At 34.4% G+C, this 17152-nt stretch overlaps 1 protein-coding gene across 10 annotated transcripts in view; it reads left to right on the forward strand.

Annotated features, from left to right (window-relative positions):
- The window catches only part of APBA2 (amyloid beta precursor protein binding family A member 2), a 384993-nt gene that overhangs the window by 298227 nt on the left and 69614 nt on the right, over positions 1 to 17152 (forward strand). For 9 of the 10 annotated variants that reach the window (XM_074294973.1, XM_074294972.1, XM_074294978.1 and 6 more), the window contains 3 exons: positions 6019 to 6164; positions 9307 to 9342; positions 14489 to 14575. In XM_074294973.1, coding sequence (XP_074151074.1) covers positions 6019 to 6164; positions 9307 to 9342; positions 14489 to 14575 — 269 coding nt within the window. The remainder of the gene's footprint in view (positions 1 to 6018; positions 6165 to 9306; positions 9343 to 14488; positions 14576 to 17152) is intronic. The other variant, XM_074294981.1, reaches the window with a different exon arrangement.

Here is a 17152-nt window from a genome sequence, read left to right on the forward strand (position 1 = left end):
GAGTTATAGGAAAGATATAGGAAGGCTTTAGGGGGGACAAATAATGAGTTTGGTTTTAGACATATTGAATTTAAGATGTCCACTGGATAGCTAATTCAAAATATCTGAAAATCACTTGGGCCTATGAGATTAGAAATATGTGCAATGGTTGGGGCAATATAGATAGATCTGAAAATAGCATAGAAAAAGTAATTAAATTCATGAGAGCTTATCAGATTACCAAGTGAAGTAGTATAAAGGAAGAAGCGGGGACAGGACATAACTCTGGAGGAACACTCACAGTTCCTGAGCCTGATCTGAAAGAGGATCCAAGAAAGGAGACTGAAAAGGAGTAAGCAGATTCATAGGAGAAAAATCAGGAGAGAGTGGTATCCTGAAAACCTGGAGAGGAGAGTGTCAAGAAAGAGAGTTATCAACAATGTCAAAGGCTGCTAAGAAGTCAAGGAAAGCAAAGACTAGAAAAAATGTTGAATTTGGCAGCTAAGAGATTATTGTCAATTTTGATGAAAGCAGTTGTGGTGGAATAAAAAGTCTGGAAATCTAATTGTAAGGGGTTAAGAGAAGAGAGAAAGTGGAGGCTTCTGTTTAGACATTTAGTACAAAGAGCAGAAGAAATATAGGACAATAGTATGGTAGAGTTGGAAGGATCAAGGAAGACTTTTTTGTTTTGTTTTGTTTTGTTTTTTATTTTTCTGGAATGAAAAATAAAGGTAGCATGGACTTGTTTCTAGGCAGTAAGAAAGGAGTCCAAAGAGATTGAACTTACGGTAAAATTATATTCATCTGTTTATGATTTCTTGCCTTATACCGCATTACTTATCTTTGAAATTAGTCTCCAGTCAGCTTTCCATGACTAATAAAGGCTTAAGTAGATGAGAATAACCCTAATTGCCAACACTACTACCTTAGTCTTCTAGATAGGATCTTGGTAGATTTTATTGTTTATTCTATTGTCCATTGGATAGAAATGGACATGTATGTCCTAGAATTAGAGCTCTTCTTTGCTATGTAACAAGTCCAGCTATTTTTGCAATCAACTGTTATAATACTGACATTTGAAAGATCATTTAAAAGAGTATTATTGAAGAGAAAAGTGAAGAAACTAATTTCTTTATACTATCTTTGTGGCTGACATTGTTGACTAAGTACCCCTCTCTTGCTAACTTGATTCCCAAAGCAACTGGTACTGTCTTTGCTTCATTTTAAATATAATTTCACCTCTTGTTTTCTTCATCTCCCTATTCTAGAATTGTTTTAGGCCAAAGTGAAAATATTTTTTCTTTGATGCTGCTTCTTTTACTTTCATCCATATTTAGCCTAGTATCCACCCACCCAGTGATGATACAAAATCTTTTCCTCCTGTCTCCTCTCCAGTGTGGGATTCTGGAACCACAGCCTGGTGTTAATAAACTCCAATTTATTTTAGATCTCTTCCTTTCCATATTTTTTTATTCACATATATCTGGCTTCCTCTAGAAGACATACTATCTTTGGGCTCCCTTTCCAGTACTAATTGTTCTTTCTCTTCTATCCCACAATATCTTAATTCAAGAGGAGTCATAGTATTATTTGCTCTTCACTTCCATCATTCAGCAACCTTTTCTTCTTTGAGATAGTTACATATTCATACCCAAATCCTTATTGTTGTCATCTACTTGACATCGAAACATTATTTTTTTCTTTAGAAGTTCACTTGCCTCACAGTCTGCTCTATCATACTCTCTGCACTCCTATTTGAAAATTTGAGTATTCACATTGAATTCCTTCTAACATCCTATCTTCCCAGTTGATACAACTCCTCAATTCCAGAAGCTATATCTCAGAAATAGTCATACCTTAGACATAACTCTCACTTCACAAGATATGAACTCCCAAATTTGGCAGTCTGAGAATAATTTTATCTTTCTATCCTATGCTTCTTAAACTTATTTTAGGTTTTCACCTAGACCTCCAAGATCCTCTGTTTCTCCAGCTGTTCAAATCTATTGTCTCTGTTCTATCCTTGTATTTATTCTTTTGCAGTCTTTTTGCCCTGTAACTAATTCATTTGACTATACATAGTCCTCTGCCTTTGAATCCCAAGCCCCTTTGTCATTCTATCATTTGTTTTATTCCAGTTCTGAACCCCAACTCAACCCCTTCCTTATTCCTATTCCTGAGCTACTGAATGCTGCTGGTGAAAGTCTTGTAAGCATGCTAACTGGATTTGGTACACACTCATTTCATCTAATCTCATAGGCCATCCATTTAATGCTTACTATTTAAGCTTCTTTTTATCAGTTGATTTTTTGAGGCCAGATTTGAATTCAGATCTCCTTGACTCAAGATCAGGAACCATATCCAGTGAATCATAAAGCTGCCCTCTTCACTGGAGGTGTTTAAATTGAGGCTGAATAACCATTTAGGATTGCAGATGTCAAGCTAAAGGAGACTTCAGAAGTTATTTGACCCAATACTCTCATTTTACAGATCAGGACACCGAGGCCCAGAAAGGTTAAGTGACAAGCATCCAAGATCACCTAAATAGACAGAGCTGAGACATAAACTTAGGTCCATTGGATCCATCCTGCCTCTTTTCAGAAATGTGATAGGGAGGAAATTTCTGCATGGGTATGTGGTCAGACTAGACAATCTGAAGTGCTTTCTTTCCCAATGGTATTAAAAAGAAGCAAGCTGGAACTTTCAGGAGCTATTGGTTCTTTAGAGAAAACATCAAAGCTTGAAGAGAAGAAGGATGAAAAGTAATGAAAATGAGTTAAAAGTAATAGAATAGAATCAGCAGTAACAAGAGAGAAAACAGAAAAGTTCCAGTAGATATGTCAGCATTGGAAGTAAGGATCAGCCTAGATGGCTATTCGCTAATTAGTTTGTAATTTGGAGAGTTTGCTCTCTATAATCTCTAATATCATTTAGGCTCTTCTGAAGTACTTTGAAATCATCCCCCCAGACTCTTAACAGTTTATTAAATTAGATTTTAGTGCATATGAGCTGTTGCATTGGTGTGAAATAGATGGTAATGACTCATTTTATTCTCTTCCTTCCAAATATTTATATCCCACATTTAGATGCAAGAAGCACAGAGCCCCAAGTGGACAGAACAGCTCCATTATTTTTAGATTTTAATGTAATACCAAGCTAGAAAATATTTCAGAATTCCTTGACAAAGTTTTTTTTTTTAATTGTATTTGAAGGATGATTAGGAATAGAGGTTATTTTAATGGATACTTTATTGCCTGGGCTACATGCATATGTATATGGGCTTTGGTAGTAAATTTAAAAAAAAAAATTAATTCTAGAAACAAATGAATTTAGAATCTTCCAAATTCCAAAGAATGTTTTAATAAAACAAGTGTTTGTGTTACAACAGTTTAATCATCATTTTTACATTGCTTCTAGTCATTATCATGTGTGTTAATGCACTAGGTAGAATTATTTTTTTCTTGGAACAAATTTTAATGAACTGAGTTTATCAATGATGTGCAGCTGATGGCTCATAGCTGGGATTGGGACATGGGCTGATAGCAAAAACCAATGAAGGAACTCAATAGCCAACATATAAAAAACAATTTTAACATTCATTTTTATGAATAGCCAACTATGTATTTATTCATTGGGAGGGGAAAAGGTCTTCTAGAGTTGCCAATAACTATTTATTGCTTCATAATGGCGATGTCACTATTGAAGGGGGCATTTGGGAAAAAGAACATTTGCATAATAAACATTTAGTTAAAGAATTTCCTTGGTGCTACATTTTTGACAATATAATGATTTAATTTTCCTCTGCACTTCCCTATTAGAGGGCACAATAAACTATTATCCCTTCCACATTGTGATTTTCCCCCATAGCCATTTCAATATATCATGAGTCAGCATAAAAAATTCAACAGGAATTGGGTGAGGTGGTTTGTAGAAGCTGCAGATGACATGTAAAAGCTAGCAGAAATAGAAAAAGTTTAGAAATCCAAAAATGCTTAAAATATAGTATGGTATTTATATATTATCAATATATTTCATCTTTTAATACCATAATAATCCAGACTTTTTCTCTTATATGAAAAGAGGGTCAAAATTTATATTTATTTTCTAGTTTGTGGGGATTCCATGTTCTTAATCACTCCTACCTTCTCCCTGCCTCTCTCCTGCCGGCCCACTCATGTGGAAAGAATAACTGTATGGGCATTATCCTAGAGTCATAGACTTCAACTGGAAGTTATCTAGTGTGACTCTATCATTATACAGGTGAGAAAAATGAAGATCAGAGTATCAAAGGATTTAACCAAGGTCATAAGTGTAGATAGTATCAGAATCAGAATTCAAACCATACTAATTAATTCCATACCCAACTCTCAAGTTGCCTCATCAGGCTTATGAAGGCCATTCATACTCAGGCCCCACTTCCTTCTTTCCCCATGGCCATTATAAGGGTGTGTTATGGTCTTAGAGTAGAGACATTCATAACATCACATATTTAGAACTGCAGGAGGCTGTGGAGGCCATCAGAACCAGTCTCCTCATTTTATAATGACTTGTCCAGGATTACATAGTTAGTAAATATCCTTGTTTATAAATTAGTAAAAGTGAAATGCAGAGAAAACTCCATGACTTCCCCATTTACAGCACATATCTAGATGTGTCCAAAGCAGAATCTGAGCCTAGATCTTCTTGCCTCCATGTTCAATACTCTTTTCACTCCTCCACAAGATTTGGAGCTGGAATCAACATTAGAAATCATGTCTGATAATTGCACACATAAAACTTATATTAAATTACTATTTTAGGGGGGAAGTCAAGGCAACAGAGAGGAAGAAAATTTAGAACTCATAATTTTGCATAAAAATGAATGTTAAAATTGTTTTTTTATATGTTATTGGAAAAAATATACTATCTACTGAAAAAAAACAACACATGGCTAAAATATCCCTATATGCATACAATTTTAAGAGAACTTGAAGGAAATGGTTCTAGGCAAAATCTGTTTCACTTTTTGCAAAATGAAAGGTGTCTGAAAATTTTTTTTAACATTTTCAGTCCAGTCCAACATATTTCTCTATTAGAGAGAAAAGGCCGGGGCAGCTAGGTGGCGTAGTGAATAGAGCACCAGCCCTAAAGTCAGAAGGACCTGTGTTTAAATGTGACCTCAGACACTTAACACTTTCTGGCTGTGAAACCCTGGACAAGTCACTTAACCCCAATTGCCTCAGCAAAAAAAAAAAAAAAAAAAAAAAAAAAAAAAAAAGGTAGAAATTCTAAGGCCAGAAAACAGGAACTTTGTTTTAAACTAATTAGCACTCACATAAAAGGAAAGACTTCAAGGCATAAAAATAAATAAATAAATAAATGAATGAATGAATGAATGAATGAATGAATCTTTCTTAAAAAAAGAAATCAAATCCAACCTCTCCATTTTACATGAGAAAACTAAGATGCAGAAAGGAGGCCAAGACTATAATTTGTGTGAGGTCACACAGGAACCAAATAGTAGAGTCAGATTTTGAATGGAAGGCCTTTGATTCCTAATGAGGCCAGTTTTAGTGGACAATAGTGGACAACAGATGCTCTGACTTCTGAAGCAAGCCTAGTCTCAGTGTGTAGCTGCCTCTCATGTGAGACCCTGCTGCAAGTTACAGCTGTTGGTGTTCTATAAATTTCCCCTCTGTCCTTGCTTGTGACTAAGAGATGGTGCCTTCTTTTGGAAAACAACATGTTTTCTTTATTGTCTCTTGACATACTTTATGGCCGGCACATTGACAGCTTGCCAGGTGGTTCTGCAGTTACTTTTACAATGTAAAGAAAGGTGTTTAGGAAAGATGGTTTGAGTAATGGTGGGAATAGCAATGATTTACTCCATTAAACCTGACCTTGTCTGCAATCATTCTCCTCTTGTCAAATGGTCTGCATGTTGACTACATTCAATATACATGTCTCTCTCACTGCCAGTCCTAGGTATGGGGTGTGAGTACCCTAAATTGAAGACAGTGCCATCTTTCTGGGAAGAAACTAACTCCCTTCATTGTTTAGTTCCAGGTCCCTGTGAACCTGAGGATCTCATCGATGGAATCATCTTTGCTGCCAATTACCTGGGGTCCACACAACTGCTCTCTGAAAGGAACCCTTCCAAAAATATCAGAATGATGCAGGCTCAAGAGGCAGTCAGCCGTGTCAAGGTAGCATTGGTCTCTAAGTTGGTGAAAGGGTTAGATCCCTTGGCTGCTGAGCTCTCAAGGATTCTGCCTAAACTCATGCAGTTTCAAATTGACTTCAGAGTGCAGTGAAGTGAGTCTAGTTCGACCATAGCAGAAACCCACTTTGCTTCCAAGGCCTGGTGTGAAAGTGCACAGCAACCCATAGCCCGCCAGTGAGTGAGACATAAATTATTGCCAAGGTCAGAACAAAGAGCCTTAAGACTGACAATACTCTGTGAGGATTCAAAGGCAGAATCTAGTCTACAGAGGGAAAATCGTCAAGCTGCAAAATACAGGAGATTACTTTCCAGATGAATTCATTTCACTAAGTTGCAACCTAGAAACATTTTTTAAAAAAAGAGATTATTTTCAAGCATTCTAGCTGCCAAAATTATTATTTTTTAAGGTCTCAAGTCTCAGTACAATGATATTTGTTTTGTTTATTCTTTTTAAAGAACGTACAGATGGGGAGGGAAATTCATTTCATGAAAAAAGCTGAATATGCTCATAACTCAGAAACTGCTTAGAATTGGCAAGCATAAGTTTAGACCCATGTAAATTTGTGCCTCTGATAGAATCTGAATAAATAGCAATGATGTGATGTTCTGATATATTAGCACTGTTAAATAGCTTACGCATTTCACTAAAATCATCTGCCACATACTGGCCAAAGATATGTCTTGTTTTGAGCAATGACTTCTTCACAAAAACAAACAAAACCACTACATATTTTGAATGGAGGTCATGGGTTCAAATTCTGATTCTGCTATTATACTAATTGTGAAATGACACAAATTAGTTCGCTATCTCTGGGTCTCAGTTTCCACATCTGTAAAATGAAAGGCTTGGACTAGGTAATCTCTATTGCCTCTTCCAATTTAAATCTACAAATCCATGATTTTATGAATCCCATGAAAGTATATGTATTGTACTGGATAGAGAACTGCACTTGGAGTCAGGAGACCTCATTTGAATCCTATTTCTGCTCCTTATTAAATGTGTGATCTCAGTTAAATCATTTATCCTTTCTGAGTCCTAGTTTCTTTAGTTCTAAAACAAGGGTGTTGGTCTAGATCAGAGGTACCAAACTCAAATCAAATTAAGGACTATTAAGCCATATATACGGATGCCTGCAGGCTGTATATTGGCTTAGTTTTAAAATGTAATGTTATCTATATTTTATTGTATTCTTGTTTTGTTAAATATTTTAAACTCACTTGAGGCCCAAGAGCCACATGTTTACTTGACGCTTCTTGTCTGAATGACCTCTAAGGTTCCCGTCTTTCAGAAGCCTATGATTTTGAGACAGATGGTACAATGCTATTGTATTATAATGTATTAATTTCAGATTTTTAAAAATGAGGTTTAAAAGGTAAAATAACTAGACCATTGTCACACATCTAGGTATAGTTAAATCTTAACCATCTATCTTCTGATTTCCAAGTCCACTATTCTTTCTGCTACAATATTACAGCTTCACCATTCAAGAGCTTAATATTGCTCCTAAGTGATAGTGATAGCTGAATATATTCTGAATCAGTAGTACTAGAACAAGGAGATTATTTTGTTAAGGAATTGCTGTTTATTAGTAACATAGTAGCAAACATGGTATTTGAATTCAATTAGATGCATTTTGTAAAATACTTTGAAGGTGGTGAAGACTTAAAGAGTATGGGCTTTTTTCAATTTTCCCACTTGCCATTCATGAGAGCTATTCTATACAATAGCAGTTTTTCTTTGGAGCCATATTGGAATGAGATCCATATAATGGCTAGAGAGTTCTTGCCATGAAAGGTAATCTTAGTCCTAGTTGAAAACGCATAATTCTGTTTAGCCCAGGCCACAGATTGCAGCCACCTGAATATAGTACAAGTAGATGTAATAATAGCTCCTCTGACCCTGTGCCTTGGATTTCCATATTTCCTTCCAGGTACCACAATTTTAACATAAGATGTGAAAACATTATTATTTCTCCAATACTTGATTATACTTAGTGATTTCTGACAATTCCAATCAACTTAACAAGTGTTTCCCAAATGCTTCTGGTTCTTAGATTCACACATTGAATAGACCATTGGTGTTGTAAAGGATCCTAGAGATTATATACCAACACCAGTTTGTTTTCTTTTTACAGCTGAGAAAATTGAGGCCCAGAGAAGGGAAATGACTTTGCTTGAAGTTGAATAATTAGTTAATATCAAAGCTAAACCTTGAACCCAGGGATCCTAACTCTCAGTGCAATGATTTCCTCTTCCCTCAACCCCCAACTGCATTTGTGCATGGTTATTTGAGCAAGTATTTGTCACTTGGTGAGATATGAAGATAAATTAAGTCTAATGTTTATCTTCAAGAAATTTACCATTTAATGGAAGAAGTACATTAAATATGAAGGTATTTATTATCTGGGATCTGGGTCACATATTCCAATTCCATTAATAAATTTCAATGTCTCCAAGTTCACTAGGACCTATCAATGGAACATAACATATTTTTTTTTTTGTTAAATTTTTGTCTACTCTTTGTCTTCAATACTTCTATGGTACAGAGAGGCATTCCTAAGTCTTGCTTTGCCACCTAAGAAAAGAGTTTTGGCTACATTTTAAAAAGAGTGTCCAAGGACTTTTGGCAGTCATTAGAGTAAGGACACTATCAAATAGCCATTAAAATAGAAACAAACCAACACTCTTCCAGGGAGTACAGAAGGGTCCTGAAACTGTCGTCCTAATCTTTTGCAGAGTTTCCCACTAAATGAAGGACTCAGACCCCATAGCTGTATGTGTATAGTTTCAAACTTAAAGAATTAATTCTTTACTGAGGCAGTAAGCTCTGTTCTCATACTTGGCACAGTCATTAAAATGTTTTCCTTAGTCCTTATCATTCCATATGTAAACAAATGGAGTGTCCCAGCCTTTTCCCATTGCTAAGAAACAAACTTGTTTAAAGTCTTTAATGATTAGTTTATATATCTATGCTTAATTCAAAAGGCTATTTAACTTGGTAGATTCCTATCCCCCATTTTATGTAGTTTCTAAGTATTTAGTTAAGTATTTGGCCCAAAGACTTATACTATGCTGTGTCTTTTTTGTGCCCATCTGTTTTTCTTTTTCTCTTACTTGCTACTCAGAGGATGCAGAAGGCTGCTAAAATCAAGAAAAAAGTGGTGTGTAAAAAAAATGTTTCTCTGGAATACCAGTACTTGTTTATGTTTTTGTGGCTTGTTCTTTGTCGAGCTGTGCTTTTCCATTAGGAATCCTCATAAAGTGATAATACTGAGTCTTCTTTTCTTTCCTCCTTGATTGTTTAATTCCAGATTATCAAATGGAGCCACAAAAATGACTTCATTTATTTTTCCTATTATCTATTTAGTGAATTAGCTGATCATTGCTTCCTTTCTCTTCTATTTAGATTTTCAAATGTACCAATACTTTGTCTGGAAAAATGACTGATTTTGTATTTAATACTGGTTATACTTCTAGGTGAAGCATTTCATGCTGACAGAGTGATATATCTTCCTATATCATAGGCCTAACTATGACATTAATTAAATTATTCTGATAGTTAATTTTACATTAATTTTAATTTACCAAATCAGTACCGTGAGTACTACAATTTGCAATATGCACATACATTTTCATCTAATTAAAAAAGGTTTTGGAGTATGGACAGGCTACCTATCATTTCAAAATAGTTAAAATTTAGTAATATATTTGCAAATGCAATCATTTGCTAAATTTAGGAGATTTATAAGCTATCATTTTAATATCTGTTTCAGTAAACTAAGTAGCAAGTATCTCAGATTGGTATTGACCATTTGACAAATTTCTTTTTTTTTTTCTTTCATGTTAACACCAATAGAAACAAGGTTATAATGAATAGAGACAATAGAGAGAATATGTTATAATGGATAGAGGAACACCGGGGTTCAAATCAAACCTGGACAGGCAAGCATGAAGTAGTAATTTTTCAAACTTTTTGGTCTCTGAACACTATTATAATACTTTTTTTTGGGGGGGGGGTTTGGAAGAAGCTGACTGCTGTCAGGATTAAGTGATTGCTTAGGGTCACACAGTTTGTAAGCACATCTGAGTCTGGATTTGACCTCAGGTCCTCCTGCCTCCAGGACTGATGCATTATCTACTATACCACCCAGCTGCCCCAATTCCATTATGCTCTCAAAAATTATTGAACCTTTGTTTATGTTGGTTATATTTCTTGATATTTACTTTATTAGAAATTAAAATTTCTTAGTCGTTATTGTAAAAATGGTTTTGACTTCACAAATACCATGGATCTTGGTTCCCCAGACTACATTTTAAAAACTGCTTAGTTAGTGCAAACGAATGTTGGATTTGGAGTCACAGAACATGAGTATGAATCCCGACACTTCCATTTGTTAACTATGAGATCTTGGATAAGCCATAAGCTTTTTGAATCTTAGTTTCTTTATTTGTAAAATAAAGACATGAACCAAATGATCACTTAGGTCCTTTCTGCCCCCAAATCTACAGTCCCCCACTCTGACCCTTAAGAGAATCACAACCTCAGGTAACTCTGTTTCTGTACTAAATCATAAATGTATTTTAATAGGAGTCCTCTATACCAAAGCTGAAAAAACATCACAAATCTTATATTTTGATATATATACAGAATACATGCCTGAAGTTAATACACTTTTCTTTACACCCAGATAGACAACATCATTTGATAGTTTTCCACGACCTATACTCTTTGTATACTCTTTGGCGCTCTGGCCTTACATTTTTTACTTCAGGTCTGTGACCATCAGCATGTCTCTAGCTATTTATTTTCTGCATCCTGTTCAGTGACAAGCAAACTGGCTGGCCTCTGTTCTCATTCCTATTAAGTAGATATCCCTTTGGGGAGTTTCAAAAAAGCAATAGCATTATGGGTTTAGGTTTTCCAGGCTGACACTCATAAAGCTATTTATTCCTTCCTAAGTACTTTATTGGCTCAAGTATGTACCACACTTATCCCCAATTCTGCCTTTTGCCTGCTCTTACTTCACAAAGAAAGAAGCAGGACCCGTGTGTAATTTTCATTCAGTTTAAATTGGCCTCTCCCACCTTTTGTTTGGCTTTGCTCAAATGTAGAATTTTCATTTGTACCTGCTTGAGGTCCCAGGTGCTCCTCCCTCTGGCTATAAAAGGGATATTTTCAGACCAAATGAACAACTTTTTATAACTCCTCTTCAATAATTCAATTTTTACAGGAAATATATTTTATATAGCAAATAGTATGATTACTTTTCAGTATATATTCACCTATTAAATATTTCCTTAACTATAATAAATACATATGTATATATTTATATATGTTTACATACATAGCATTAATCTACCTATTTTACTTTTCAAAAAAATCAGTTTTTAATAATACATCCTATATTGAGAAGGTGACATATATGGAATATTATGGTACTTGACATGTAATTAGCATAAGTTGTTACCAGATGGAACATAGTATCTTAGTACTGAATTTGTAATATTATTATAGACATGATTATCTTCTATAGGCATAATTAAATAAGACATTGATTGTAGTATACTTTCTTTCTTAATTATGCTTTTAAAAATATTATGAGGTTATACAGGTGAGAATAAATATTAATTACTATTGATTTATATGCCCAAACAAAATATAATTCTTACATGGGGAAAGCTTTGCAGCTTCAGAGCAGCATGATATCAAAAAAACCTTGGCAGCTTTCTTCTGTGCTGATCTTTAACTCTTCCAGTTTAATGTTTTATTAAGCCTGTTTAACTGACTAGTCATTGGAAGAAAGGCCACCCATCTTTTTATATGCTTGTCTCTTGGTCTCAATTTCTTCAGTGCCAAGAGAAAGCAATTGGTTTTATTACTGTGTTATGTAAAATTCCTAATTTTAATGGCCACTCAAAAACTAGTAATTTTCCCTTTTCTTGACTTAATTTGTTCCAAATTTCTTCCTCCTTTTCTGATCAATATTTTTTCTGAGATTTCTACATAGCACTAAAATGTACTCATTAAACAATGAAGCTACATTTGCCTGGCAGTTGTCACATCTTGCTCCTAGCACGACCTATCTCAGCAAGAGTTACGATTCAAGTTATTTATCATCCAAGAATAAACACATTTAAATAGATTACATCAAAATTTGTGGTTTGTGGTTAGATTTTGTTTATAAGCAGAAACAAAGTGGCCTCTTCCTACTTTTAAACACACACACACACACACACACACACACACACACACACACACACAAAATGTACTTTAGCAGGATTTATTTGAATCTATATAACAATGAAGTAAAAGTAATAGATGCCTGTAGATGAGGGACAATAGCAAACTGTGTTTTTTTCTCTTTAAGGACAGCACGAAAGCTCAATTATATCATCATAATATGTGATCTCCAAGTATTTCAAAATTCTTAGAGTATAGCCAGCAGGGAAAATGTGTTTTAATCACATACTGGGAAAAAACTATGTGACATTGCGAATTGGGAAGCACAGCACCATTGGTTTTTGAGTGACCAGAGAGAATTACTTAACTCAATAGGCAAACTAGTTAAGCACATTTTTCTGTTTCCACTATATTGAAGTAATTGGGATTCCTACTGATTTAAAACCAATTAAAACACCTTCCTGGTCTTTAGCATGCCTAGAGTGGTACATTCAGGTACTGAAAAAGGTCAGCTTAAATATAACTTAATACCATGTCAGTTAGGCCAATAATAATCATGCTGTGGTTTAAAAAAAAAATGTAGCCATTTTGCTTTTCAACATGTATGCTATTTGTTATTGTCATTATTATTATTAATTTTACAATGTTTTCCAGTTATTATGGGAAGGATCATTATTAATAACTTTTATTATTAATTTTTATGATATTCCCCAGTTATAATGGAAAGGAAGAAGAATCACAAAACATTAATGATCAATCATTTCTATAATTGTTTGAGATTTAAGGTTGAAAAAGTGCTTTCCTACAACAAGGTAGGTAGTGGAAATAGCATTGTCCCTGTTTTTAGATGAGGAAACTAATTATTTAGGAAGGGTCCCTGGGGGAAAAAAGGTATATTTGACATACTTTTAAGTTTAATCTTCATTATTGCTATATTCTCCATCTCTCTCTTAAGTCTAGACAACCAACTAAACAATAAATCAAGGCCTGATCTGTAGCACTTGATAATTTTGAATAAATTTAACAATTTGTGGTTGTGATTCGATAAAAGCTAGTTCTTAGTATCCCCTTATACTTGTCCTTGGTCACATGGCAAGTACAAATTTTTGGAATTTGAACCCATGACTTCTGATCCAAGGGTAGCTCTCTTTCTATTACATAATACTGCCTACCCATTATGTGCTTATAATTCCCTAGTGTTAGAGCTAGAAGAAATTTTATAAATCTCTAATTTAACTACCTTCTTCCATAGATGCAGAAACTGAAAGAGAGAAATTAAATAACTTATTCACAGTCACAAAACAAGTTAAATCATAGTCTTTCCAGAGTAGTTCATATTCTAGTTTTGGGAAAAGATAGAGTAATGGGACAGAACAGCAAATGTGATTATGAATATTTATCTCCAGAGAAAACATAGACATCTTAATTAACCTTCTTTGAAATTATACTCTCAGGGAAGCTAAGTGGGACAGTGAATAGGATACTAGTCCAGGAGTCAGGAGGATCTGAGTTCAAAAGTGGCTTCAGACACATTCTAGCTATGTGACCCTAGACTTAAGACTTAACCCCCAAAGCCTGCCCTTCTCCTTCCCAAGAAGAAAAGAAAATGTAAATATACTCTCTTTATAAGTGATAATTTTCAAGATTAAATTGACCAGTAAAGTCTGTTAGTGTTATACTATATAGCTTGTACTTGTAGAACAGTCATTAATTGAATCAAATTTGGGGGTTATTTAAAAAATTGGATCATATTTTTTATTGAGTTAATATGAGCACATGCCATGTGTCACACACGCGCGCACACACACACTGACAGCTTACTTTTATTGGTCCCAATATATTTTGCTAGTATACAAAAGAAATATTGAAAATATTTCTACCAAAGGCTTTCCTGAACTTTCAATGTTAAAAATTAAGAATTTGTTTCTCCTTTGCATTTCCAAATCACACAGGTAAAACTTAGTTTCCCTGAACTTTCTTTTAAATTTATACTTTTTAGATGCTTATCTTTGAATGGTTTTGATATATAGTACCCCTCCCCTCACAATTCTGGCTTGCTGAAAGCGATTAGTAAAGTCACTAAAGGCAATTAAAATTAGCTTTTTAACATTTTTTTCTTTTGTTAGAGTTCTGAAGGAGATTCCCAAACTTTGACTGAAGTGGATCTCTTCATCTCTACTCAGAGGATTAAAGTTCTAAATGCAGACACACAGGTAAGTGCCTGTCACATTTAAAATATAATTACCCAGAAATTCTGTGAGATAGAAAACTAGATATAATTATTAAAAAAAGAAAAAGAAAAAACCTTTCATTAGATGTTTGGGGGCAAAAATGTTTACCTACAACACAATGTTAGCTAAGATCATGGAAAGAATAAGGAGCATTAGAAAGAAAATTTCTTTTAAAATAGTTGTTTGCTGCTCAGATACATTAAATATTTGAAGAACAAAGTTACTCTAGGAAGAAGCAAAAGCTGAGTTAGAAATCACAGTTATCTTAGGTGACCTTTCATGATTCTAGAATGCTTTTCAAAACTTCTTGAAAGAATAATTCCAGTAAATCTAGTTTTATTAATGTTAGTATAAAATGATAAAATATAATAGTAGCTCACATTTACATAGCACTTTTAAGTTCTATAAAAAGGACTTTCATCTCAGAAACCTTCTGGTAGTGCAAATATTTTTATCTGTGTTTTACAGTTAAGAAAGCTAAGGATAAAAGAGGATTTGTTCAGGATCCTATAGCTTAGCAAGGGAAAGGGTTGGAACTCAGATTCTAGTTTTCTGATTTCACAATTGGAGGCTCTAATACACCATTTCTCACTGTGTTTAAAAAGAATCTAGATATTGGAACTATTCTATCTAGTTTCGTGTTTGGAGCTTAGGATGATGAGCCTAGCAATTCTCGTTATTCTAGGGAATTTACATAATTGAGACAAAGACTTTAGTCAGTGATAGTCTCTCTTCCTTATGTAGTTTGTAAGGCAAATCTTTTAGAACTTCTTGTTTTTATGCACTCCCCACTTGTACTGCCTAGCCAGTGGAACCATTGCTTAATTAGAATGTGAAATTAGTTTAGTTCCACTCTGATATAGTGGAAAGAATATTTGAATTGGGGACAGAAGGCTTGGGTTCAGTGCTAATCTATTACTCAGTACTATATAACCTTAAGTAGATAATATAGCTTCTTTCAATTTTAGTTTCCTCATCCCTAAAATGAAGAGATTCAATTGAGTAGATCTTGAATGTCCCTTCTAGCTCTGAGTCCTGTGGTTTCTCAGCATTATAAGCTTATATTAACCAAATAAAGGAATTTTAGTTTTTAAAAGAACCTTAGACATTTGTGTATGTATATGAAACAATTAGGGTTAAATGATTTGCACAGAGCCACAGCTAGACAGTGTTGTGTCAATGACTGGATATAAACTCAGTCTTCCTGACTCCAGGACCAATGCTCTATCCACTATGCCATCTAGCTGAACCCAGACATTAGACATCTTGAAGTAAAACTACTTCATTTTACAGAGGATGATGACAGGGAGGAAGGGAAGGAGGGAAGAAGGAAAGAAGGGAGAGAGTCAGGAAGTTGATGACAAATCTAGGATCATCATTATCATTATCATAGTTAATATTTATAAAGGTGCTAGGCACTGTGCTAAGTACTTTACCATTTTTACCCTATTCAAGCCTCACAACAACCCTGGGAGAAAGGTGAGGAAACTAAGGCAAACAGGTTAAGTGACTTCCCCAGGATTGACAGCTAGTAATTGTCTGAGGCTAAATTGTCAGTTCTTCTGACTTCAGGCCCATTGTTCTATTCAATATGCCACCTAGCTGCAAGTCTTATATGTCAGTTTCCAAATTAGGTTTGGAATTTTCTGAGTCTCTCGCAGAAAATCTTATTTTCAGGAAAAAGATAAACGATTTTATTGAAGCTTCATAAAAAAATCCTTTATTATATTCTGATTTGGGGTTCATAAAATATGGTCTGATTAAATCCTGTGGATCAAGACTAGGGGCACTTTAAAAAAAATTTTGATAGATTATTTCAGAATTGACTAGAAGTGAATGGATACTGTTTCATTCAGCAAACAGACATGTCATATGCCCACAAACCCAAAATGTTTCCCCAGGCAGTTGGCCCATTCTTACATTGATTTTCTTTTCTTCTCATGGAAGTTTTGAAGATCTATCTTTGTAGAAAATAAAAAAAAAATTACTCTATTAGCCAGATATTAATTTTACTTGCTTTTAACTTGATAGGTAGGAGAGTAATATTAGAAATCTCATGCGACTGAAGAAGTGAGAAAAGTAAAACAACCACTCAAAAAATCTTATCAGTTCCACTTAGGAACAGAACTGGGACTTTCAAACTTGCAGTCATGGATGGAGACTATAACCAAACAAATCTCATTATATAATGTTTCTACTTTTTCCATCCTACAGATAATGTAGGTTGTTTTTCCATTTTAATCCTCAACTGTTACTTTTCCCTGGGACTTATGCACTGATTTTCTAGTTTTTCTATGTAATATTAAAACAACTGAATAAAAATGGAAAAAAATATTCAATCTTCTAGTTGGACTACAAAAGCAGTACTAATAATTTAATTGAGTTGCTTTCCTCTTCTCTCCCTCTCTCCCCCCCCCTTTATTTTTGGTGGAACTAAAAAATTTTGGCATTGATATTTTATTATCCATTTTCTCATGATCTAGTTTAGTGTTTGAGTATCAAGATGATGAGCCTAGTAATTCTAGCTATTCCAATGAATTTACATAATTGAGACAGAGA

Source organism: Sminthopsis crassicaudata, chromosome 2 (genome assembly GCF_048593235.1).
Source record: "Sminthopsis crassicaudata isolate SCR6 chromosome 2, ASM4859323v1, whole genome shotgun sequence".
Classification (NCBI taxonomy): Eukaryota; Metazoa; Chordata; class Mammalia; order Dasyuromorphia; family Dasyuridae; genus Sminthopsis; species Sminthopsis crassicaudata.